The 27,719-nt window shown below is 38.0% G+C and overlaps 1 protein-coding gene across 1 annotated transcript; it reads left to right on the plus strand.

The window, feature by feature from the left end:
- The first annotated feature begins 137 nt into the window (after positions 1 to 137).
- LOC106070998 (sortilin-like) lies at positions 138 to 27,603 on the plus strand. The gene is made up of 24 exons (XM_056027860.1): positions 138 to 472; positions 1,572 to 1,637; positions 2,214 to 2,275; positions 4,234 to 4,336; positions 4,526 to 4,705; positions 5,380 to 5,450; positions 5,628 to 5,698; positions 6,505 to 6,650; positions 6,896 to 6,979; positions 7,438 to 7,498; positions 7,620 to 7,729; positions 8,302 to 8,445; positions 8,632 to 8,737; positions 10,108 to 10,184; positions 10,954 to 11,105; positions 11,627 to 11,751; positions 12,241 to 12,358; positions 12,460 to 12,534; positions 12,727 to 12,843; positions 20,657 to 20,792; positions 23,730 to 23,839; positions 24,312 to 24,420; positions 25,345 to 25,437; positions 26,093 to 27,603. The coding sequence occupies exons 1-24, from the start codon at positions 173 to 175 to the stop codon at positions 26,105 to 26,107; spliced, it is 2,631 nt and encodes an 876-aa protein (XP_055883835.1). The 5' UTR covers positions 138 to 172; the 3' UTR covers positions 26,108 to 27,603.
- Positions 27,604 to 27,719: the final 116 nt, after the last annotated feature.

The raw sequence follows: 27,719 nt of genomic DNA on the forward strand, positions 1-27,719 counted from the left end.
TTCGTGGAATAGCGGCATGCGGCTTGCGGACCGAATTTTGCGACCACAACATTAGTGCAAAGGGTTTTTGTAGACGTCAGAAATGAATGATCCCTATTCAGTCTTAAACTTCCTTTCTCCCAAGTTATTTTTAACTCCTCTATTGACAACATCTCACGTGACGCGAGGTAAAATGGAGTCTGACAGGAAAATAACGTTGTTTACAACCAAGGCGCTTCTGTATTTATATGTTATATGCTTGTATACTTTTATTGTTAACATAGAGGCAAAAGTACATCATTTCGAACAATCACCTGTAAATGGATATGCAAAAATAAGCAAATCAGTCTTAACTTCTAAACGTTTAAAACGCAGTTCAGATGATGGGTTTACAACAGTGTCTGAAAGAAATGACCCAAAATGTTTCTCACAACAAGATAAATTTAAGAGTATTGTTAATGGCCTTAAAGATGGAAAACGTTTAGAGGAAACGGTAAGTCAAAAATGTAGATTAGATCTAGACTAGATGTTAACTAGATCTACTAAGTCTACTTATATAACATATAAATAATAATTAGATTCTAATCTATTATTATTAAATTAATAAATATTATTATTTATTAATTAAAATTATTATCTAGATCTAGATTTAATTATAGTTTTATTATTATACATTTGAGATTTATAGTATAGATTTAATAGATCTAGATCTAGTAGTCTAGATTGACTAGATCTAGAATCAGTAGAATAGATAGCTAGATTATTCATTAATATTCATTCTAATGTCTAACCTAATAAATCTAGATTATACTAAATCTAGAAGTCACTTAGACTTGTCTCTAGATTTATCATTTTTAGTCTATATTAAATAGATCTAGATCTAATAATTATAATATATATCTAGTCTTGTGTTCTATAGCCACTATAGGCTATAGGCAGTATAGATATATCTAGATTCCAGATCTTTGTCTATGTAGAATCTGTATAATCTTCTAGATGATAGATCAAGATTACAAGATGCATCTTATCAAGATTATTCAAGATCTAGATTCTATAGATCTAGTCTTTATAATTCTCTAACTAAAGTCTTTAGTCTATCTTTACTCAGAACAGAATCAAGTGTTTCTTGATCAGCAAAAATCTTAGAATCACATTTTAAGATTTTAATCAAGTCAATTTTGAGAGTGAAAAAGAAAGATGTCACAAGACCAACTTCACCTAGAGACATTTTTACTTCCTCCTGTCAGTCAGTCTATATAATCACTATAGATCTATAGTATGTTAATGAACAGATAAAATAATGGTGTATGCTGAGACTTATTTAGAGCTACAGTTCTTATAAATGTCAAGCTGCTAAACAAGTTCTTATAGTCTGTATAACAATGAAATAAAAGAGGTCGCACACATTACAAATATGTATGAGTTTTCTCTAGACAGATTTTGCTGCTTTCTTCCAAATATGTTTCATGACCCTCATTATCTATTTTATCAACTAAAATATGCAACCAAAAGACATGACATGCTATTTCTTGGAAACCCCAGTTAGGTGTGGTCCTTGACATTGATTGATGTTTAATTTCTGTATGTTGCAGCATGTGTTTGCGAATGAAACCAAATACAATTTGGCATTAGCCTGGGCTGGTGAAAATGATGCTGGGGTAAGTTCATGTGTTTTACATCAACTTTTAGGCCTTAGATCAGGTCACATGTAATATTAAATTCTCTTCTAGGTCAGTATATTCTACTGTACTGAACTTCATCAGTGTTTTAAATGTAGGCTCTGATGTGTCACATTTAATTTTAGTTAAATGTAGAATATTCTGCATTTTTTTTTAAAATAGAGGAGGCCATATAAAAGACATTGAAGTAGGTAAAAAAAACAACAAAGAATTACCATCATCATTTTATGAACCCATGAACTCTTTATTTTATATATTTAAAATATCATTTAAATATTATGCTATAAAAATAACAAACCATTGTAATGGCATTAAAAGCTGCATATTTATTGAGTGTTTAAGGACTTTATAGATATGCTTATACAGCTAAACCAACTCATATCAGAAAGAATTTTAAATAAACAAAAAAAACAACACTTAAATGATACTTTCCCACATATAATTTATATTATTTTTATGTGTATGTATAAGGATTTAGAAATATTGATATTTATATAATGTATATATTTTGTAAGTAGCTTTAGACCAAATTAACTTTTTCTGAAAACTGAACAGATTCTTCTTGTTCTGACGAGTGAGTTGGATTTTACTAATGCTGCTTCAACGCTGTGGAGAAGGTAGGCATTATCATTGTAAATAGAACAGCCCTACAGTGTCTATGCTTTCAAATCAATTTTATTTCTGTTGTAATTATTGTTTTAGGAAGTCCTTATAAAGTAGCTGTTTCAAAGGTCGTCACAGGGGGGGGGGGCAGCAATGGGAATACTTTCCCATTGTCTGTAAAATACTCATGAAAGGCATGCATCTCCAAATGCCTCTGACAACCAAATCCAGCACCAGGCCTGCTCATGTAGCTTAGATATTGTTGAGAGGATATGTGTCTGCTGTGTCTTGAGATGGTGTTGTTTGTAGACGTGTATTCTCTGCTGTGTCTTGAGATGGTGTTGTTTGTAGACATGTGTTCTTATTATTCTAGATATTACCTGATTAGAATATATATCCACAACAAACAACAGTATGCTAAAATTAAGGTAATTTATTTACAGAAGAAGGGCACAGTCCTAGCTCGTTAGGTCTAGAAAACATGTCTTGTCCTAAGTACTACTGCAAGCCTTCTCTTGTCTGTTAATCTGTCTCTATGCTATTTCCGTTCTAAGTTTTTAATATACCGTCATCGCTAAGGAAATCCCCAATTAGTCCCAACTTGTCTTTGTCTTAACTATTGATTCAATCAAATTAAAACTGCTTTCATCTACAGATGGATGGATGAGGTTGAAACTTGGTGCCTTTAAAACTAGAGGTTTCTGTTAGATAATGCTTGTAGGGCCATTCATCTATGAGAAGAGTACTTTGGTTTGTAGGGCCATTCATCTATAAGAAGGGTACTTTGGTTTGAAATCACCACTCCCTTGTGGTTCTCAGTGGTTGAAAAAAATCAGGAGCAGATTCATTTAGGTGTATGGACTATTAGCTATGGTATTCCCTTTGACAGCTGTAAGCTACCCCAGCAGGTTTGGGGACAGATCCCTGACGCCAAGGGTTTTCTTGCTTTCTTTACTGCAGAAACGCATTTTCTTTGCCTCTAAAGCACATTAATCATTATATTAAAAAAGGCAGGTCAAATTAAGTAAAATATAGCAAGGTGGGGCAAGGGCTGCTACTGAAGTTCGACTGGCAATAATGTTACATAGCATTCATTAGTATCACATCAACATAGATAAGATAGGAGCCATGACACCTAGGCAACCCATGATTCCTTAATCTAAGGCAATTAAATGTGTCCTTAAGAAGAAAGTCCTAGCAATGGAATTGAAATGCTACAGACAGATCCTAGATATCACATACAAAAACCGCATCACAAACAAAGAGACAGGATTAGTACAGCCATTGGACCCCATGATGACCTGCTTACTACTGTCAATAACGCAAAACTAAAACTCTATGGTCATATTACAAGGTCTTCAGGGCTCACAAAGACCTTCCTTCAGGGAACAGCACCAGGAAAAAGAAGAAGAGGCAGATTGGTAAATCAATGGGAAGACAACATAAAAGAATGGACAGGCCTGTCATTGAAAGAGATTCTACCCAAGGCAAAAGACAGAGAGAAAAGAGAAAGATGGTCAACAGATGTTGTTGTGGTGCAGTGATGATAAAAGTCTAATGCTTTGACAGAGCAGCTGGGCCAGTTGTTCAACTGGGCACATCCATTATCTCTTGAGACAGAAGGAGCTCTATGAAGAAACATTCCCCACATATTTGTCTTTGAGTAGGCAAGCTAAACATATTTCATGCTTGGATGGGCACCCCACGATGGTGTAGTTTACCTGTATTACTTACTATTAACTGACCCTAAGTCACCACCTAGTTAGTAATTTCTTTTTAAAATTATTTTAAAGTATTTCTAGTTGTTGACCAGGTAATTGGAAAGTGTCTATAAGCTCATTTTTCTATCCCTTTACAGTTTTTGTCCTTTTGAGTACATTTTTGCAATGACATTTGAGACTTCTGACACTGTTATATTGCATTCATTAAAAGAAATAACTATGACTGTTGTGTGACTTATCTTTCTTTGAAGCACTGACCATGGTAGGACCTGGACAAACTGGAATAGTAAAGTGGACAACAAAGTGTTCCAGCAGGCAGATGGGCTTCAGCGTAACCCACACAATCCAAGCAAGGTAAATGTGTTGCTGTTCTGTTATCCTCACAACTATTTTTCAATCCTTCAATCAATCCATTAGAGTTGCTCATAGCTCCAAATATTTTTAGATGTCTTTGCAAAACTTCTAGTCTTCTTCAATTAGATTTTAAATTATTCAGTCAACTGCCAAACTTAAACTGTTCAATGCATTATGTCTATTTGCCAGTGTTACTTGATTAGCTATGAACACTTCCTGTATGTGACTGAGACTGGAGGAGAGACTTGGAAAAGGTCGGATATTATTTCTCCAACATTTGGTAGTGTTGGCTCAATAAATGAGCAGTTGACCTTTCACCCTGAGGAAAGTTACCAGGACTACGTAGCAGTGGTAACTACTACCAGGCAGGTCAGTGGTCATTTTGACAACCTAATAGTTTTTTTTTTTTTTTTTTTTTTTTTAAGCTTTAAACCACCCTCACCACCAAAATGCTGCCAAGCTATGTCCAAGCTCGTTCTGGTCTAAAAATCTAGAAAAGCTATTTTAAAATGCTATTTCATATATTTTATAGCTTGCTAAGTTTAGGTATTGCAGCTACCTTTTGTATTCTGCAAGCAAACCCTTTGGTTGATAAAGTTTAATATGTAAGTTGTTGTTTTTTCCTAAACATACACCATTTTTAAATAAATACTTTAAAGACTTGTATAATATATATTAATGAAAAAAATCTAAATTAGCAATGCATTAATTGGATTGGCTGGTTTTTATTTCTACTTTACTTTTATGTGTACTTATAATTTATTCAGATGGTTTCCTGTGCTTTGTGATTTTGACTCTTGACAGGATGGTGCCAAGTTAAAGCCTGGAGGATGTAATAATTTATTGCCATTTTGAAAAGAGCACCTGAAACCTCTAGAACACAAAACATCTTGACACTTTGATCATCCTAGTGAAGAATTAATAAAAATATAAATGTATTTCACAGTTTCAGATTTCATTCGCAGATATGCTTATTTAATTTTCATTTAGATGAATTAAGACTTATTGGATTTGTTCTTTAACCTTTTTTTTTAATCTTGTAGTTGTTTGTCACCTACAACAATTTTCAAACCCCTGCTTTAGTTGTCAAAGACAAAGTCCATGCAGTTAAATGGTAAGTTGATCTCAAATTGTATTTTTGTCCAGCCATACGAAAGAACTATAAAATTCCTTACAAGTGCAGATTTACCTGTTGCTAAGCTCTCTTAGCCAGTTTATCCATCTTTTGTTAGTGCAGTATTCTTGTATTGGACGTTGTAATAAAGAGTGTCTGGCTTTGTGCATATTATAGGGGAAGTAAAGCAACCTCAACAGAGAAAAACATCTATGTCACCACTGGAGAGTTTCAACATCCCTTGTTTAGTAAGTCTTTAATTACATTCGTATACATCATTATTTACTTTAAAGAGGGATTACTTTGGTTTTAATGTGCTAGCAAAGTTTCTATTTCTTGATAAATTGAGCCTACGAGTTTGGGACACAAGAGTTCACTGCAGCATCTAAAACATGTATAGTCAACACAGGGGTGTCCATAGGGGCTGTGACATTGTGGTCCATTTTATACACAAATGATTTTCATTCAGATAGTCCTTTTTCTCCTTGACAAAATTTGATTACTAAGAAAAATGTCCTCCTTTACTGTTAGTCAAAAGGCCTTGTCAATGTTTTACCATGCACACATCTGGTGAATTTTAAGTTTCAATGTCATTGCCTGGTAATGACAATCTGAACATTGAAAATAAAAATAAACTGCAAAAAATCATAAGTCATTGGTAGCGAACAAACTTCATTCAGACAGCTGTTCAAGAGAAACATTCATATGAAGGCATGAAAAATTTTTTAAATAGAAAAACACCCTCTGGGCAAGGACTTTGAGATGTTTCCATTACAAAGGAGATACAAGATACTGTTTACAAAAACAGACACAAAAACTCCTTTGTTTCCCTGGCAATCAAATCATTTAATAGAATTGATCTGATGTCAACATTTCACACATTACATCTGAGTGAAACTAGTGTGTGAACATATTTATTTTGTTTCTTTAGTTCCAATGTATTTTTGAATGAACAAATGGAAGACTAATTTTCTCATGGATAACTAACATTTTATGTGCTCCAATGGATTGCACCAAGTGTTGAGAATTATTTGGTTTTGTATTTGACTTTAAGGTGTTGTACCAGATATGAACAATCTGGAGTGTTATGACAGCAAGACAGGCCAGTGGACAACGATACTTAAGAGAGTGGTCATTTTTGATGTCCAGGATAAGTTTATGTATGCTTCCATCTACAAGTCAGAGCAACCATCCAGCGAGGTGAGAGAATTGACCACTAGTTCTATTACAAATTCTTTTTTTTTATTGTTTATGTGTATAGCTCAATCTAATGGGATCAATTCTTTGGAGTTGAAGGAATATTTTAATAGTGTAAATTCTACATTAGAAATAACATGTAAATCTATTTGGTAGGCCTAGTGATAACTATTTAATGTGATGTAAATATTAGGCTCTAAAAAAAAAAATGTGTGATTAAATGACATTATTTTGTTCAATCCTAACAGGATGATGACAAGCTTTTGATGATCTCCTCTGATGGTGGCAAGAGTTGGGATGAAGCTCAGCTCCCAACTTTGACTGGTGATAGGGTATGTTAGCAGTAGTGTCACTGAGAGGGTGGGAAGGGCTATGAGTTGAAGGCTGCAGGCTGAACCTGGTGCCATTGTGTGTGATGTCCTATTTTAGGTTTGGTGTTAATATTTTTTAAATTGACCAAAGTTAACGTTTTAAAATATCGCAATATGAAAGTGACAAACATTTGCCTGGAGTTTTGGAGTAAAATGTTTTCAGGTCAAAAAATATGTTTCTTTTTATTGTATATATCTATAGTTTTCATGGTTTCCACAGGTCCTTGAACCCTGTTAATAAATCCTGTTCTTGAAACCAGATTAAAAAAAAAAATATGCAGGCCACCTTGAATTTTAGATTTCCTAAACTTAAAACTATTTTAAGTCTTCAGTGTGAGGACCCTGAGATTTGTTGATTCAATCTTTTAGCTTTAATTAAATTTTGCCTGATGCAAACCTTTTCTATTCTATGATTTCAGTTTTTCTCTGTACTGGACATGTCTGAGGGTATGATCTTCATGCATGTGGACAACCCTGGGGGTAGGTCAAGCATTAGAAAGTGTGTAAATAGCTTTCAACTGGTGGTTAGTCCAGGCTCTAGTCTATTCATTCTGTTTGTTTGAGGCTATGTGTATTAACAAATATGTTTGTCTGTGTGTAGATACTGGCCATGGTGTGTTGTATACATCAGCTGCTGATGGCATTGTCTACTCAGAATCTTTAAGGAACCACCTGTTTCCAAATTACAATACAGTCCATGATTTTTACAAGGTAACATCTGCTGCTGTCCTTGTGATGTGTTTAAAATAATACTTGAGTCAATCTACTTAAAGCTTGAAGAAAGGGGGGTGGGGGGTATTTGATAATCTCATTTATATAGATGCTAATCAGATTATTCAATTCTATTTTTAAAGTTCATGTAAACAAATCAACTCCTAATTTTTTCAATGTAGTAAAAAAAAATGACTGTTTGATACAAGTTTAATTGAAATATTAACAATGTGCCTTTTCATTTTGGAATTATTTTTTTTTCAATATATAAATATTTTAGTCAGTTCATGAACATTTTGTTTTGATTTCTATGCATTAACATTTCTTAGATTTGTTCAGGTTTTATCTGGGTTTTGTTGAACATTTTTTGTAGCTTTTAAAAAAATGTGTTTGTTCTCTCCACATAAATTTTGGCTTGTCTTTTTACTGTCTGCCCTTCAATCAAACTTTATCTCAATTTTCTTACTCTGGTAACACAGCATGTCATGTTCCACAAAACAATAAAAACCATTAATAAAATAGGATTTGGTTGAAGGTATCAATCTAAAAAGCGAAGATCTGTTTGTCTACAGATTGAGTCCATTCGAGGTGTCTACCTGGCAAGTCAGATGCATGAAGGGGATAAGTCCATACACACAGTGATTACATATAACAGAGGTGGAGAGTGGAAAAATGTGTCTCGTCCAACAGGAGTCGACTGTAAAAACTCTGAAAAAGTTTGTGCATTACTTTTGCTCCATGTTGTAATGTCATAGTCATTCAATTGATTTACGCACCTTACTGATGACATTTGAGATTTGGATAGTTTCCCTTTAAAAAAATGTGGTTCAAAAGAAACACTTTTTGAGGAGCCAAGTTTTCAATGTGATGTCACTTAATGATTGTATCCATGTTTCTTATAGGAAGGCTGCTACCTTCAAATTCAAAATGCCTACAGCCTTCACAGAGGATTAAATGGGAGGCTACCAACCAGTCAGCCAGACGCTTATGGGATTGTCTTGGTTCATGGTAAGATTTTCACTTCAGTTACTGTACTTGACATTTTCAGTATTTCATCCTACTTCTTTATTAGCATTTTCATTAATCTAGTCTATTATTAACAAAAACAAAAATATTTTTGGCCATTGGGTACAAATAGACCACATTGTTTATAATGTTTTAGTAGCATTTTACTCAAGGAGTGTCATGTGTATAATTCTGTAATACAATATAGAAAAACATCATTTTCAAATGTATACAATTTCTGATTATATCTAAAGCAATTTTATTGTTCTAAATCATGACGGATCAAAAACAGTTTTAGATTCCATAATTATTTTTAAACGTTAAATGTGTTTCCAGGGTATTAAATATAAACTTACAGATTACACCTAGCATTGACATTATGTATATGTGTATTGTTACGAATCTCACTATCCAGGCTCTCTGCAAACTGCACCATACACCACCAACTTAAAGAACTTGACAAGTCAGGGCTCCAAAATAACGTAAAGGTTTAATGTCCATAAATAACAGCCGATACTGTACAATTGGCAGCACGTAGAACAGTACAAATAGCTCTGCGATAACAAATATCTCTCCGATAACACCGTTCCGCCGTATCAAGTCTTGCACTGGCCTCCCGGTCTCGTTTCGGGCTTGCACTGGGTTCAACAGTTCAGGACTGACTTCACACACTTGGGCTCGTTGTGTCGGACTCGATCACAGACCAAGATCAAGACGCCGTTCGTCTCAACTGTACTTGACAGTACTCCGCACTGAACCGTCGTAATGCTCCGCACAGAACCACACCGTTGTTCTGAACTCCTGTCGTGAACCCGCTTTCTGAACCTTGCTGTATTGAGCCCCTTTTCTCGCCCGTCTTGACTGCGACACCTCTGCTGTTATATAGGGTCCCTACTGGCCTTCTAGAACCGGACAGAACGCCCCTCGACGTTTCTAGGTGGTCAGATGACTATAACTCTTGTGACGCTCCTGAGCTCTGTTCACGTCGGCGATCCTTCCCGAACTGTCCTGTTGACACTCAACTCGGCTTACAGTCGTAACTCGTCACGGTTGACCGCTCGTCTAGCGCTGGCCTGGGGCGATTTGCGTCGGCTGACTACACACACACCACTACCCCTCTCTGTGCCACCACCAGTTTATAACCGTATGTTGTGAGTTTTTAGAGTTTTTCCCACTGTGAGGGGAGCTCATATTGTAAAGCTGTGTGTTAAGTGTTTAAATACATAGACTCATGTATCCAGTGTAGTGTTAGCCTTGCTTACAGAGTTTGATGTTATCTAGAGTAACAATAAGCTAATACTTGGAATGTAATAGATATAGCTAGACCTTAAATATGTCCCCAGCTCATGTATTAACTTTAAATGTATTCTCAGGTCATGTTGCCAGTAATCTGCAGACGACTCCACCTGATGTTTATCTCTCCACTAACGGAGGCTACAATTTTAAAAGGGTAACAGAAAATTATTTTTTTTTGAGATACTGCAGGGAAAAAACAAATTAGAACACATTGTAACAGAAAATACTGTAATCAGCGCAAGTCACAGAACAAACAAAAAAATCCTTTATTTATACCAATGACTAGATTTCATCATAAAATTATACATGAAATAGGTTGTTCTGTACAACATAGTCACTTTATGAACTGGCCACAACTTTTTCTAGCTGCACAGACAGTAGACAGCTGTCATGAATATTTTTTTTTTAGATATGATTTAAAATAATTGCAGATTCTATGTATGTCATCAAAATGGTTAAAATAAATAATTTTATTTAAACTAAAAAAAAAAAATATTTAAAAGACAAAACATAAATCTATATAATTTTAATAAGTTTTGTATATTTTTAATTCATTTAATGACAGCAGTTGAAACTATTTCTTTTTAACAACTGTGTTTTAACTTAATGAGACAGAAATTTCTTTTTTTCAAATGTCTCAACTGTTTGTTGATTTCATTTTCAAAACTATATACATTTAGTTAAGTACAAATAACCATCTGTATATATTGTGATGTCAATACAGTATCAGAATATTATTTGGTTACTTACTTATCATCTGTATATTGGCTGTTAAGTTTTGTATACATTATCATCTGTATATTGGCTGTTTAGTTGTGTGCACATTATCATCTGTATATTGGCTGTGTACATTGACTGGTCATTGGTAATATAACTACTGAAGCCATGTAATGTATTAATCAGTTTTTTTGTGTGTGTTTTAGGTTCTACAAGGTCCACATGCCTATGAGATTGCAGACAGTGGAGGCCTACTTGTTGCTGTCCCTCTTGACACCCAGTACCCAGACACAATTAAGTTCAGCACAGATGAGGGCAACTGTTGGCATGTGTACAAGTTTACTAATGACACTATCAGGTAGGTTTTGGTTTTATGTCCTTAGATGTCAGTTTCATAGTTGCAGAGAAATATCTGTAGATATTAATGTTCCAAATAAGATGCTAGTTGAAATTGTATTCTTCATCTTGGAGGTAAGGAAGGATTTTTGTCATTCTGTATGTCAATCTGTTCAAGTTGGATAATCCAATCAACAATTTCATTAAACAAGGGAATTAAACATCTATAAGACCATAAAGGGAGATAAGTGCATTCAAGTGAGACTTCAATCATGGAAGATGTAATCATCTGGTATCACATGTTTGGCTTACCAAAACAATGTTCTGTTACATCAGAAACGTGTCAGAGACATACAAAGTTTCTTCAAGACTTTTCTTTCTAAAGCTATAAAAATAGACTGGAAATCATTTACTTTTGGTTTCCTTTTATATGTTTCTTACAATGAGGCTTTTGATTTTTTTTGTTATATTTATTGAATGAAATATGAAGTGAATAGAGAAGATTTGTGGTATTAATTTCTTTTTTTGTTTTTGCACTTCAAGATTCACAGGCCTGTTGACTGAACCAGGGGGCAAGTCAATGACTGTAGGTATTTGGGGATACACTTTGAAAGACAAAAAATGGACAGTGAACATCATAGACTTTAGCAATGTTGTGACTGAAGAGTGTAAGTTTTTATCTCAGTAATCATTGAAAATAGCCATTAGTGTCCTCTTGGAGGAAAGGATTTGTAGTTACAGTTATGAATAGCCATTAGTGACCTCTTGGAGAAAAGGATTTGTAGTTACAGTTATGAATAGCCATTAGTGACCTCTTGGAGGAAAGGATTTGTAGTTACAGTTATGAATAGCCAATAGTGACCTCTTGGAGGAAAGGATTTGTAGTTACAGCTATGAATAGCCATTAGTGACCTCTTGGAGGAAAGGATTTGTAGTTACAGTTATGAATAGCCATTAGTGACCTCTTGGAGAAAAAGATTTGTAGTTACAGTTATTAATAAATATTAGGATGATATACTTTTTAAAATACTTTTTTGTTACTGGGATGTTGATAGTACTTCTACTGATAATAGTACTTCTACTGATACTAATTTTATAGTTGCCAAACATTTGTGGATGTTAAAATCAACCCATCTTTCTAACTTCTTATCTTGTAGGTAAAGAAGATGATTATGAAGACTGGACACCTCACACTGCCCTCAAATCATCCTCTGGTCTAGACGGATGTCTTCTAGGTCAGAGGGAAACATTTAAAAAGATCAAAGCAGATTCATGGTAAAAATGTGTTGTTGTTTTTTTTACTTTTAATTCTGTTAGGCTACAATTGTTTTATTTTGTGTGTAGTGTAGTAAATAAACAAATCTTTGTTTGATCAGGTGCCGTAATGGCTATGGTCGTAACAGAGATGTTTTACAATCAATATGTCCATGCAGTGAAGAGGATTATGAGTGGTGAGTCTTGTGTCTAGTTTTATTGTTCATTTTATTTGGTAGATGCTGATGAGCTGAAATGTTTCTGATGTAATAAAAACAACAAAATTCATATGTATACACAGTAAGATCTTAATGATGTTAAATTGACTTTGTCTTTCACTTTGAGCTGATTACATATGATGTTATCCAATTGTTTTTTGCTTTACTCAGTGATTTTGGATTCCACCGCCCCGAAGGTTCAACAAAATGCGTTAGACAGGAGGAAGTAAAAACAGAGGAAATAGACATTTGTATTAAAGGTCATGTGGACAAATTGGATACCATTGGGTTAGTAGCTACACTATCATTCACTTCATTGTAAAGAGTCATTGTAATAAAGCTTTGAATATGAGGTTTAAGGAGGATTACAGAATGGCAGAGCCAGATATGATTTAGTAGCCACATCTAATCAAGATAAAGTAGTGTGTTAGGGGCTACTTTTATCCATGTCATTATGTATTGTTGTAACTCTAGGTTAGGCACTCAACGAATAGGCATGCAACTCAACACAGTGTAACAGGAAATAAAGACAGGTGTTTATTCACTAGGACAAACACATAGCATCCTTCAGCTTCTTCAGTGTCTTTCTACTAATTACCAGTCCTTTAGACAGCAACCCGAATGTGGACCAACGACAGCCTTCCCCGCTTCGTTCCAGGTCCCTTCTACAACCTTCAGGCAGCACCAAAAGCTTGCTTCTTAGTTTCCAAACATTCAGACTCTTCACAATCCCTGATGCAATGTTCTTCTCTCCATTCTAGTCTCTTCCTGTTTACGTTCACTAGTGCGCTAGTGCGCACCTCAAGCACTGGTGCAAGGCAGGGTTACAACAGTATGTTGATGTCTTTGAGGAGTCATGGTGGCTGAGTGGTAAAGTGCTTAACTTTAAAACCGGGGATCCCAGGTTTTTACCCTGGTGAAGATTGGGTTTTTAAATTTAGTCCATCCAGCTCTAATGGGTACCTGACCTTAGTTGGGGAAAAGTAAAGGCAGTTCATCATTGTGCTGGCCACATGACAATTAGTTAATCATGGGCCACAGAAACAGATGACCTTTACATCATCTGCCCAATAGATCGCAAGGTTTGAAAGGGGAACTTCAGACTTTGACTGAAAGAGATTGCTCGAGTCTATCACTCATTCCTTCTATGGGAAATCATCTGAACATAGAATTATTTAGAGAAGCACTGCAAGGGTAGAACAATTTGATCCAAGGTTTCTAGACACATCAGCATCAAGCTTATTAACCTTATGCTAGAACTTTTTGTGTGTGTGTGTTCCAGTGACCCAATCTTATTATATTCTGTTTGAAGAATTTATGACATAATGACTGAGGGTATAAATAATAGTATGATTTACTAATGAAAATGTATTTGCACACAACTTAATCCATTAGGAATTATTTGGCTAGTGGGTAGACAATGCTCTAATGGTTGGTCAATGCTCTAATGGTTGGTCACTGCACTAGTGGGTAGACAATGCTCTAATGGTTGGTCACTGCACTAGTGAGTAGACAATGCTCTAATGGTTGGTCACTGCACTAGTGGGTAGACAATGCTCTAATGGTTGGTCACTGCACTAGTGGGTAGACAATGCTCTAATGGTTGGTCACTGCACTAATGGTTGGTCACTGCACTAGTGGGTAGACAATGCTCTAATGGTTGGTCAATGCTCTAATGGTTGGTCACTGCACTAGTGGGTAGACAATGCTCTAATGGTTGGTCACTGCACTAGTGGGTAGACAATGCTCTAATGGTTGGTCACTGCACTAGTGGGTAGACAATGCTCTAATGGTTGGTCACTGCACTAGTGGGTAGACAATGCTCTAATGGTTGGTCAATGCTCTAATGGTTGGTCACTGCACTAGTGGGTAGACAATGCTCTAATGGTTGGTCACTGCACTAGTGGGTAGACAATGCTCTAATGGTTGGTCAATGCTCTAATGGTTGGTCACTGCACTAGTGGGTAGACAATGCTCTAATGGTTGGTCACTGCACTAGTGGGTAGACAATGCTCTAATGGTTGGTCACTGCACTAGTGGGTAGACAATGCTCTAATGGTTGGTCACTGCACTAGTGGGTAAACAATGCTCTAATGGTTGGTCACTGCACTAGTGGGTAGACAATGCTCTAATGGTTGGTCACTGCACTAGTGGGTAGACAATGCTCTAATGTTGGTCACTGCACTAGTGGGTAGACAATGCTCTAATGGTTGGTCAATGCTCTAATGGTTGGTCACTGCACTAGTGGGTAGACAATGCTCTAATGGTTGGTCACTGCACTAGTGGGTAGACAATGCTCTAATGGTTGGTCACTGCACTAGTGGGTAGACAATGCTCTAATGGTTGGTCACTGCACTAGTGGGTAGACAATGCTCTAATGGTTGGTCAATGCTCTAATGGTTGGTCACTGCACTAGTGGGTAGACAATGCTCTAATGGTTGGTCACTGCACTAGTGGGTAGACAATGCTCTAATGGTTGGTCAATGCTCTAATGGTTGGTCACTGCACTAGTGGGTAGACAATGCTCTAATGGTTGGTCAATGCTCTAATGGTTGGTCACTGCACTAGTGGGGGTAGACAATGCTCTAATGGTTGGTCAATGCTCTAATGGTTGGTCAATGCTCTAATGGTTGGTCACTGCACTAGTGGGTAGACAATGCTCTAATGGTTGGTCACTGCACTAGTGGGTAGACAATGCTCTAATGGTTGGTCAATGCTCTAATGGTTGGTCACTGCACTAGTGGGTAGACAATGCTCTAATGGTTGGTCACTGCACTAGTGGGTAGACAATGCTCTAATGGTTGGTCACTGCACTAGTGGGTAGACAATGCTCTAATGGTTGGTCACTGCACTAGTGGGTAGACAATGCTCTAATGGTTGGTCACTGCACTAGTGGGTAGACAATGCTCTAATGGTTGGTCACTGCACTAGTGGGTAGACAATGCTCTAATGGTTGGTCACTGCACTAGTGGGTAGACAATGCTCTAATGGTTGGTCAATGCTCTAATGGTTGGTCACTGCACTAGTGGGTAGACAATGCTCTAATGGTTGGTCACTGCACTAGTGGGTAGACAATGCTCTAATGGTTGGTCACTGCACTAGTGGGTAGACAATGCTCTAATGGTTGGTCACTGCACTAGTGGGTAGACAATGCTCTAATGGTTGGTCAATGCTCTAATGGTTGGTCACTGCACTAGTGGGTAGACAATGCTCTAATGGTTGGTCACTGCACTAGTGGGTAGACAATGCTCTAATGGTTGGTCACTGCACTAGTGGGTAGACAATGCTCTAATGGTTGGTCAATGCTCTAATGGTTGGTCAATGCACTAGTGGGTAGACAATGCTCTAATGGTTGGTCACTGCACTAGTGGGTAGACAATGCTCTAATGGTTGGTCACTGCACTAGTGGGTAGACAATGCTCTAATGGTTGGTCAATGCTCTAATGGTTGGTCAATGCTCTAATGGTTGGTCACTGCACTAGTGGGTAGACAATGCTCTAATGGTTGGTCACTGCACTAGTGAGTAGACAATGCTCTAATGGTTGGTCACTGCACTAGTGGGTAGACAATGCTCTAATGGTTGGTCACTGCACTAGTGGGTAGACAATGCTCTAATGGTTGGTCACTGCACTAGTGGGTAGACAATGCTCTAATGGTTGGTCACTGCACTAGTGGGTAGACAATGCTCTAATGGTTGGTCACTGCACTAGTGGGTAGACAATGCTCTAATGGTTGGTCACTGCACTAGTGGGTAGACAATGCTCTAATGGTTGGTCAATGCTCTAATGGTTGGTCACTGCACTAGTGGGTAGACAATGCTCTAATGGTTGGTCAATGCTCTAATGGTTGGTCACTGCACTAGTGGGTAGACAATGCTCTAATGGTTGGTCACTGCACTAGTGGGTAGACAATGCTCTAATGGTTGGTCACTGCACTAGTGGGTAGACAATGCTCTAATGGTTGGTCACTGCACTAGTGGGTAGACAATGCTCTAATGGTTGGTCAATGCTCTAATGGTTGGTCACTGCACTAGTGGGTAGACAATGCTCTAATGGTTGGTCAATGCTCTAATGGTTGGTCAATGCTCTAATGGTTGGTCACTGCACTAGTGGGTAGACAATGCTCTAATGGTTGGTCACTGCACTAGTGGGTAGACAATGCTCTAATGGTTGGTCAATGCTCTAATGGTTGGTCACTGCACTAGTGGGTAGACAATGCTCTAATGGTTGGTCACTGCACTAGTGGGTAGACAATGCTCTAATGGTTGGTCAATGCTCTAATGGTTGGTCACTGCACTAGTGGGTAGACAATGCTCTAATGGTTGGTCACTGCACTAGTGGGTAGACAATGCTCTAATGGTTGGTCAATGCTCTAATGGTTGGTCACTGCACTAGTGGGTAGACAATGCTCTAATGGTTGGTCAATGCTCTAATGGTTGGTCACTGCACTAGTGGGTAGACAATGCTCTAATGGTTGGTCACTGCACTAGTGGGTAGACAATGCTCTAATGGTTGGTCACTGCACTAGTGGGTAGACAATGCTCTAATGGTTGGTCACTGCACTAGTGGGTAGACAATGCTCTAATGGTTGGTCAATGCTCTAATGGTTGGTCACTGCACTAGTGGGTAGACAATGCTCTAATGGTTGGTCACTGCACTAGTGGGTAGACAATGCTCTAATGGTTGGTCACTGCACTAGTGGGTAGACAATGCTCTAATGGTTGGTCAATGCTCTAATGGTTGGTCACTGCACTAGTGGGTAGACAATGCTCTAATGGTTGGTCAATGCTCTAATGGTTGGTCACTGCACTAGTGGGTAGACAATGCTCTAATGGTTGGTCACTGCACTAGTGGGTAGACAATGCTCTAATGGTTGGTCAATGCTCTAATGGTTGGTCACTGCACTAGTGGGTAGACAATGCTCTAATGGTTGGTCACTGCACTAGTGGGTAGACAATGCTCTAATGGTTGGTCACTGCACTAGTGGGTAGACAATGCTCTAATGGTTGGTCAATGCTCTAATGGTTGGTCACTGCACTAGTGGGTAGACAATGCTCTAATGGTTGGTCACTGCACTAGTGGGTAGACAATGCTCTAATGGTTGGTCACTGCACTAGTGGGTAGACAATGCTCTAATGGTTGGTCACTGCACTAGTGGGTAGACAATGCTCTAATGGTTGGTCACTGCACTAGTGGGTAGACAATGCTCTAATGGTTGGTCACTGCACTAGTGGGTAGACAATGCTCTAATGGTTGGTCAATGCTCTAATGGTTGGTCACTGCACTAGTGGGTAGACAATGCTCTAATGGTTGGTCACTGCACTAGTGGGTAGACAATGCTCTAATGGTTGGTCAATGCTCTAATGGTTGGTCACTGCACTAGTGGGTAGACAATGCTCTAATGGTTGGTCACTGCACTAGTGGGTAGACAATGCTCTAATGGTTGGTCAATGCTCTGATGGTTGGTCACTGCACTAGTGGGTAGACAATGCTCTAATGGTTGGTCACTGCACTAGTGGGTAGACAATGCTCTAATGGTTGGTCACTGCACTAGTGGGTAGACAATGCTCTAATGGTTGGTCAATGCTCTAATGGTTGGTCACTGCACTAGTGGGTAGACAATGCTCTAATGGTTGGTCACTGCACTAGTGGGTAGACAATGCTCTAATGGTTGGTCAATGCTCTAATGGTTGGTCACTGCACTAGTGGGTAGACAATGCTCTAATGGTTGGTCAATGCTCTAATGGTTGGTCACTGCACTAGTGGGTAGACAATGCTCTAATGGTTGGTCAATGCTCTAATGGTTGGTCACTGCACTAGTGGGTAGACAATGCTCTAATGGTTGGTCAATGCTCTAATGGTTGGTCAATGCTCTAATGGTTGGTCACTGCACTAGTGGGTAGACAATGCTCTAATGGTTGGTCACTGCACTAGTGGGTAGACAATGCTCTAATGGTTGGTCACTGCACTAGTGGGTAGACAATGCTCTAATGGTTGGTCAATGCTCTAATGGTTGGTCACTGCACTAGTGGGTAGACAATGCTCTAATGGTTGGTCAATGCTCTAATGGTTGGTCACTGCACTAGTGGGTAGACAATGCTCTAATGGTTGGTCAATGCTCTAATGGTTGGTCACTGCACTAGTGGGTAGACAATGCTCTAATGGTTGGTCACTGCACTAGTGGGTAGACAATGCTCTAATGGTTGGTCACTGCACTAGTGGGTAGACAATGCTCTAATGGTTGGTCAATGCTCTAATGGTTGGTCACTGCACTAGTGGGTAGACAATGCTCTAATGGTTGGTCACTGCACTAGTGGGTAGACAATGCTCTAATGGTTGGTCAATGCTCTAATGGTTGGTCACTGCACTAGTGGGTAGACAATGCTCTAATGGTTGGTCAATGCTCTAATGGTTGGTCACTGCACTAGTGGGTAGTCAATGCTCTAATGGTTGGTCACTGCACTAGTGGGTAGACAATGCTCTAATGGTTGGTCAATGCTCTAATGGTTGGTCACTGCACTAGTGGGTAGACAATGCTCTAATGGTTGGTCAATGCTCTAATGGTTGGTCAATGCTCTAATGGTTGGTCACTGCACTAGTGGGTAGACAATGCTCTAATGGTTGGTCACTGCACTAGTGGGTAGACAATGCTCTAATGGTTGGTCACTGCACTAGTGGGTAGACAATGCTCTAATGGTTGGTCAATGCTCTAATGGTTGGTCACTGCACTAGTGGGTAGACAATGCTCTAATGGTTGGTCACTGCACTAGTGGGTAGACAATGCTCTAATGGTTGGTCACTGCACTAGTGGGTAGACAATGCTCTAATGGTTGGTCAATGCTCTAATGGTTGGTCACTGCACTAGTGGGTAGACAATGCTCTAATGGTTGGTCACTGCACTAGTGGGTAGACAATGCTCTAATGGTTGGTCAATGCTCTAATGGTTGGTCACTGCACTAGTGGGTAGACAATGCTCTAATGGTTGGTCAATGCTCTAATGGTTGGTCACTGCACTAGTGGGTAGACAATGCTCTAATGGTTGGTCACTGCACTAGTGGGTAGACAATGCTCTAATGGTTGGTCAATGCTCTAATGGTTGGTCACTGCACTAGTGGGTAGACAATGCTCTAATGGTTGGTCACTGCACTAGTGGGTAGACAATGCTCTAATGGTTGGTCAATGCTCTAATGGTTGGTCACTGCACTAGTGGGTAGACAATGCTCTAATGGTTGGTCACTGCACTAGTGGGTAGACAATGCTCTAATGGTTGGTCAATGCTCTAATGGTTGGTCACTGCACTAGTGGGTAGACAATGCTCTAATGGTTGGTCAATGCTCTAATGGTTGGTCACTGCACTAGTGGGTAGACAATGCTCTAATGGTTGGTCACTGCACTAGTGGGTAGACAATGCTCTAATGGTTGGTCAATGCTCTAATGGTTGGTCACTGCACTAGTGGGTAGACAATGCTCTAATGGTTGGTCAATGCTCTAATGGTTGGTCAATGCTCTAATGGTTGGTTACTGCACTAGTGGGTAGACAATGCTCTAATGGTTGGTCACTGCACTAGTGGGTAGACAATGCTCTAATGGTTGGTCAATGCTCTAATGGTTGGTCACTGCACTAGTGGGTAGACAATGCTCTAATGGTTGGTCACTGCACTAGTGGGTAGACAATGCTCTAATGGTTGGTCAATGCTCTAATGGTTGGTCACTGCACTAGTGGGTAGACAATGCTCTAATGGTTGGTCACTGCACTAGTGGGTAGACATTGTTGTAATGGGTAGTCAATGTTAGTTAGAAAAGTGGGCTCGTCATTCTGCTCAACAATCTTGTGTAACACAGAGTTAGGACACTCCCTTAAGTTGCATTGCTATAAACATATAATAAAACTTATTTATTTTTATCACAACTCAGTAACTTATAACTCTATACTTGTATATGCATATATATCTATACTTGTATATATTGGAAATTTCTTAATAGTTTTTGTTTGATTATTTCATTAATAAATTGTTAGATTCTGTTTCATCTGATTACTGACTGAAAAAAAAAAAGAATCCTATGTTTGACTAACACTTACAACTTGACTCCCACTCACACAGATATCGCTTGATTCCTGGAGATAAATGTGACCGAGAAAAGGGCTTCCATCCTGTCAGTAGTTTTGAAAGCCTGGATCATGTCTGCAAACCAGGAAATAAAGCCCCCATAGTCCATGACATGAAAGCACCTGTGGAAGTAAGTCAAATATATTTCTTCTATTTCTAGCTTTATTCTCTTGCTTTGGAGTGTCACCTGACTTCTCCTGCAGGTTATTTGCTGCCACCTACTGCTGACACCTACTTGGTTCACCAGTGCAGGCTCTGAACCCAAACCATAGAGCTTCACCATGCTTGAACTGCCACCAGCCTGTGTTTCCACTACTTGCCTTTAATAGCAGTTCATAGTACACCAAGCCTGATGATGCACTCACCCGAAGCAGACAGCCATCCCTATTGCCAGTCAGTACTGATCAGCCCAAGGACATAAGTTAAGAACAAGCCCTGAATGACACTCAACACTCATACCACAGGTTAAAGCATTTAGTGAGGCCTCAGAGATCTACTGATTGTATTCTTATTTCAATTTATTCACATCCCATTGTTTACCTACGCCACCTCCTTTTTTATTTTTTTTTTAAATTGTATTCATATATATGTGTGTGTGTGTGTGTATATATATATACATATATATACACATCTTTTTAAATCAGCCTTTGTGTCTCAAATGGCGTGAAGTAGGGCTGTGAGCTGGCTCCAATGCTTTTCAGCATAATGTTCACCGCCATTCTGAAAGATGCTTTTCGCACAGAAAGCATTGGAGTTGGCATACAATATTGCACAGATGCAAAATTATTCAATGCTGAGAGACTCAAGGCAAGGACAAAGGTAAACTTCAACTGCATCAGAGACCTGCTATTCGCAGATGACTGTGTCCTAAATGCCGCAAACGAAGAAGACCTTCAAAAGAGCCTGTCCCTCTTTGCTAATGCCTGCAAAAATTTTGGCCTCACTATAAATGTAAAAAAGACAGAAGTACTGCACCCAACCTCCTCCAAATAAATCTGTCACAGAACCAGACATTCTCATAAATGGCCAGAAATTAGCAAACGTCAAAAAGTTTGTCTATCTGGGAAGCACTGTATCAGCCAGCATCAACCTAGATGATGAGGTTGACTTCTGTATTGCTCCTGCCAGAGCTGCTTTTGGCAGACTTGAAGAACAAGTGTGGCAAGCATATCCAGTGAAAGTCTACAGTTCTATAGTTCTCCTGTCACTCCTATATGCATCAGAGTCCTGGACCCTATACTCCTGCCACACCAAAAAGCTAAACTCCTTCCATCTACGCTGTCTAAGGAGTATCCATAAGTTGCATTGGTCCGACCACATACCAGATACAGAAATCTTAAAGCTGTCCAATATGTACAGTAGCAATGCAACAGTAAAAGGGTCCCAACTTTGATGGGGGGGGGGGGGGGGGGGGACATGTAGTCAGCATGCCAAAGAAACGCTTTCCTAAACGACTTCTGTACGGGGAGCTGTGTGCAGGAAAGTGGTCCCAGGGAGGCCAATACAAGCGCTTTAAAGACACTCTCAAGAGCTCCTTCAAGGAATGCGGTATCAACATTCACAGCTGGGAAGCACTAGCTCTCCATCGCTCCTCATGGCGTGAAGCTGTGAGTCTCAAGATTTGAAGCAAGAAGAGTGGCCAGGGCAAAAGAGCGCAAAAGCAAACAAAAAGCTGAGAGAAGAAGCAGGCATATCTGCAACTGACCTAACCCACCCATGCCATGTATGCGGCCGACTTATTAAAGCAAGGATTGGACTTTACAGTCACTTCAAGTCCATAGGAAATGAGGAGCTATGTATACATCTTTGTAAATCTTAGTTGTAAACCTGTTGCTTGCCGTATTAATTAACACTGTGCCTGTACATCTAAAATTAAAAAAACGAGTGTGCAAGCCTGGCTCCCCCTCACAACACCCTGGACATACTCCAACATTCAAACAATGCCATACTTGTCACACTCCAACATTTAAACAATGCCATACTTGTCACACTCCAACATTTAAACAATGCCATACTTGTCACACTCCAACATTCAAACAATGCCATGCTTGTCACACTCCAACATTTAAACAATGCCATACTTGTCACACTCCAACATTCAAACAATGCCATGCTTGTCACACTTCCAACATTCAAACAATGCCATACTTGTCACACTTCCAACATTCAAACAATGCCATGCTTGTCACACTGCCAACATACAAACAATGCCATGCTTGTCACATTCCAACATACAAACAATGCCATGCTTGTCACATTCCAACATACAAACAATGCCATGCTTGTCACATTCCAACATACAAATAATGCCATGCTTGTCACATTCCAACATACAAACAATGCCATGCTTGTCACATTCCAACATACAAACAATGCCATACTTGTCACATTCCAACATACAAACAATGCCATACTTGTCACATTCCAACATACAAACAATGCCATGCTTGTCACATTCCAACATTCAAACAATGCCATGCTTGTCACATTCCAACATACAAACAATGCCATACTTGTCACATTCCAACATACAAACAATGCCATGCTTGTCACATTCCAACATACAAACAATGCCATACTTGTCACATTCCAACATACAAACAATGCCATACTTGTCACACTCCAACATTCAAACAATGCCATACTTGTCACACTCCAACATTCAAACAATGCCATACTTGTCACACTTCCAACATTCAAACAATGCCATGCTTGTCACATTCCAACATTCAAACAATGCCATACTTGTCACATTCCAACATTCAAACAATGCCATACTTGTCACATTCCAACATTCAAACAATGCCATACTTGTCACATTCCAACATTCAAACAATGCCATGCTTGTCACATTCCAACATTCAAACAATGCCATACTTGTCACACTCCAACATTCAAACAATGCCATGCTTGTCACATTCCAACATTCAAACAATGCCATGCTTGTCACATTCCAACATTCAAACAATGCCATACTTGTCTCACTTCTATAAAATTTATGAACATGTTGCCTCATGGCTGATGTATTTACCAATGAACTGTCTAAATGTTTTGCATGTTCATTTAGAACACAGGGTCACTCAAGCTTGTGGTCATTTCTATCATTGTGGCTGTTCTTGTTCTGGTATCTGTGGTCGGAGCAGTGTTTGCATACAAGATGCTATTACTGCGGAGACAGTGAGTAGTGTTAGGCACCTGGTTTATATTATTAGTTAGTTAGAGACGCACCATAGGAGACATATATTGAACGGGACTAGTGACGCTTGGGATATTTTCGTTTAGAGACTGGAAAATCAGTTAGCTATAGGATTCTCTTGGGTAAAGACATGTTTTATTTGACAGAGACTCTGACTGTGGCCTTTTATTGGATTAAACTTATTATTCATTGTTCATCAGTTCATCCACATCTTTTCACTAGTTAAAAATCGATGTTTGTTGATTATGTGCTGTCGTTCAACTACATTGAATACATATGAACAAGAAACCCAAACGCTTGCTGAGTAATTGATTGAATCTAACAATCATCTACAGTTGACTTCAGTACAGAATTAAACATCAATCTCAGTATCCATATTTTCACAGTGTGTGTGTAATTTTGTTGCTCTGAATGTGTGTGTGTTCTCATGAATTTTGTGATTTCCTCCAACAGTAAAGTGGTGTACCGCTACTCCATGTTGAATCAGACAGACGAGCATGATGACTTTGAAAATGCTCTTGTGCACCATGACACTTTGTACAAAGATTCTTCAGACGATGAGGTAAATAGTGCATTTCAAGAGAAATATCCCAACATAGAATAGTGCATCCCAGAGGAAATTGATATACCAGAAAAAAAGATTCCAATCCCAGAAAAGAAATCTCTATCCCATGAAAGGGATTAGTTTATGTTTTTTTGGGTCTAATTTTGCTTTAGTAGGATGTCTATGGAAAAGGAGCATGCATCACTGTTAAGAAGAGATTTTCTTGTAGCTACTAAGTGCATAGGAAACAAATTCTATTTCAAAGAGAAACATTTGTTTTATATACTTGCTGCTGTACATTTGCTACAAAAGTTTTCTCAACCCTACTCCATGTATATAATTAGTTTACTAGAGTAATGAAATAGTAGTCACTAATAAAGGTTGTCATCTTCAGTTGTTGTTTTTTTCTTTAAGTAACTGTTTATTTAACAATTATGACTTTTCTATTTTGTGCAGTATTAAAATTGGATCTGTAATTGGGAGGTTTGAATTCACTATCATTGTGTCATCTATTGGATTTATGAAACATCACAATTGATATGTTGACTCATTTTCTTCATTCTTCTGCTGTCTGGCTTCTTGAAAATGTGACCATTCCATTTTTTCCCCTGGTACTGATTCTTTTTTAGCCTCTGGATAGAAAGTCTTGACATTTCTAGTCAATTTTTTTTATTCACAGTTCCCAAAATATAACTTTTCATTGAATCCAGGATTTGTAATTTATTTTTTTAACTTTTTTTTTTATAAGTTTACAGTACTGTATGTGAATAAAACATGCTGTGCAGCCCTTGTTGGTTATAGATACTTGGTTTTCTCCTTTGACCAGTCCATTCTGTCTTAAAGCTGCTTTCCTTTTCTGGAGCGTTCACTCCAATTCAAAGTATTCTTTTGATAGATGTTTACATTGCCTACAGTCCATTGGTTTGTTTTCTATTGGCCCAGGTGGAAGAGGTGAATAAATCTCCAGAACGTAATGGCAAAGGTCCAGTCAAAGAGCAGAATGGAGTTAGATCTTATCATGATGATTCAGATGATGTAAGTACAACTGATCTAAAACTGATCTAAATCTATGTCCTCTATGTGTTCTATGTGATCTATATCCTCTATGTGATCTATGTCCTCTATGTGATCTATATCCTCTATGTGATCTATGTCCTCTATGTGATCTATGCCTCAGCTCTAGTTTACTCTCTTCAATTTCAAACACTAAATCAAAACATACAATTCATTTGGATTTTAAAAGTTTTGACATTGAGTAATACATTTATATTGGGGAATTTCACCAAAAGTTTATCGAGGTCAAGGACACTCAATCAAACTTCAGTGAGCTACAAGTGGATAAGCTTAGAATAGTTTATTCTGTGGTACTCAAAATGATTGTGTATATTTTAAGAAGAGAACAGCAGATCAACACTTTCATGCTGAGACACCAAAAAAAAAAAAGCTAACTATTACTAAGTTTTTCAACCCAAGATGAAGATGTCTGTACAGTTGTTTTAACATTATTGTAGGGTATAACAGTTATTGGTATTTTAATATTCAAAAAAATCTTGCAATAATAAAACAGCAAACCATGTCAAATATTTTATTAAGTTAACTACCCTGTCTGGGAAAGTTTCGGTTAGTGGTTAGAATTATTTGAATATTTTAAACATTCTATTCAAATGGTGTTTGTTTTGTTTGTCTACAGGACATGCTTGGATAAAGAAATGTTTTTCCCAGTGATTCTTTGTTTCAAAATATTTAAAAACCACAAAAAAAAAGTTGTACATATTTTCATAAATGTCTGTTTTTGTTGTCTGGGTGTGTGTGTGAGAGCTTACTCAGGTAGGCCACCCATTGGCCATTGTGCTGATCATTTGACCATATGCATTGTAATCTCAAACTTTGGATCTCAGACCTGAGCAGTGGAAGCCCTCTGTATAGAATCCTTGAATGCCTACAGAGTTTCTCAGGCTGCTAGTAAAAATAGAGTTCAAGCAAATCATTCTGTTCTTGTTTGTTTTTTTGGGGAAGGGGGCGGGGGGGTTCCAATGTTTTTCTCTTATGCTAGTGTATTTATTTGTACAAGTCACATTCCTGTTGACTTGATGAGGTCTGCTCTCAAAGTGACACTGTGGAGTTTGTATCAAAGTACTCATTAGATGGATGGATTGTTTTGTTTGCATCAAAGTACTCATTAGATGGATTGTTTTGTTTGTATCAAAGTACTCATTAGTTGGATGGATTGTTTGTATCAAAGTACTCATTAGATGGATGGAGTGTTGTGTGCGTTATATCTCTGTGATAAGATTGTATGAGGATGGCGCTCTATTTGTGTATGTGTGTTTACGTAGATATTTATACTTATCTCTTATGTATAAATAAAAAATCCATTTTCTACTTTCATTATCAGGGGGATTTATGTTCAACTATTTTTGGGATCCTTTCTTTTTTTTTTTTTCTTTGCTGGGTCTCATTCTTGGCAATGTTTGAAAATCAAAGTCAGTGTAGCATGCTATTTAGGCTTGAGTCATAGTCTAAACTTAGTAATAATACCTCCAATGGTAAACCTTAGTGAACTGTGTTAGTAGCTAACCTTTTGAGGTGTGAAAGTTTCCTTGATCATTTGAAAAGTAAAATTTTGCTTCTAGCAGTTCATATTTATTGGATTTGTTCACATTTCCAGAGCCTATGCTTCAGATAGGATTTGTATTGTTTCTCTGTGACATTTACGTTTTTTTCTAAATAAACTATTTCTTCTATTTTAATTCTATATTTTTTTAACAACTTAAATATGTATGTATAAGAAGATATTTCTACAAAGAATATTTGATACTGTATCTTTCTTTTGACTTTTTTGCTTTTTCTATGTAAATGTGAGAGACCATATGAAAGTCAATTTGAAATGACTCTTTAAATCATTTAATATGCAACATCTGTGTACCAAACACAAACCCTTTTTGTTTCTTCATTACTTGTAAGACTAGAAATCCCTGTGGTGTGTGCTAATAGAGACTACATTATAGTAAGAAATAAATCAAAGTCACATCTAATTGAATGTACATACTTTAGACTATTTTATTATGCATTGGGTATGCAATTGTATTAGGTCATAGCAGGTGTTTCCTACTAAAATGAAGGAGATAAAACAGAGTGCATTTCATTAAGAAATATCTGTATGTTCATATTTGTTTAGGTCTAGCAAGCAAAAAAAAAATAGATAGTGGTTTATGTGTTTCTTTATAAGTCTCTCATTTCCTACGCAGCTAGTTTACTTTTTTGTCTGCGTGATGATTACCCACTAGGAACAGCCTGTGTCTTACCTGTTTGGCTAT

The sequence above is a fragment of the Biomphalaria glabrata genome, chromosome 4 (genome assembly GCF_947242115.1).
Source record: "Biomphalaria glabrata chromosome 4, xgBioGlab47.1, whole genome shotgun sequence".
In the NCBI taxonomy this organism is placed as follows: domain Eukaryota; kingdom Metazoa; phylum Mollusca; class Gastropoda; family Planorbidae; genus Biomphalaria; species Biomphalaria glabrata.

Bases quoted from the DNA above. Each gene is read 5' to 3' on its own strand.
- LOC106070998 (XM_056027860.1), top strand. From the start codon at position 173: ATGGAGTCTGACAGGAAAATAACGTTGTTTACAACCAAGGCGCTTCTG. The intron at 5,451-5,627 runs GTAAGTTGATCT...TGCATATTATAG, and splicing joins AAAGTCCATGCAGTTAAATG to GGGAAGTAAAGCAACCTCAA. The intron at 24,421-25,344 runs GTAAATAGTGCA...CTATTGGCCCAG, and splicing joins AAGATTCTTCAGACGATGAG to GTGGAAGAGGTGAATAAATC.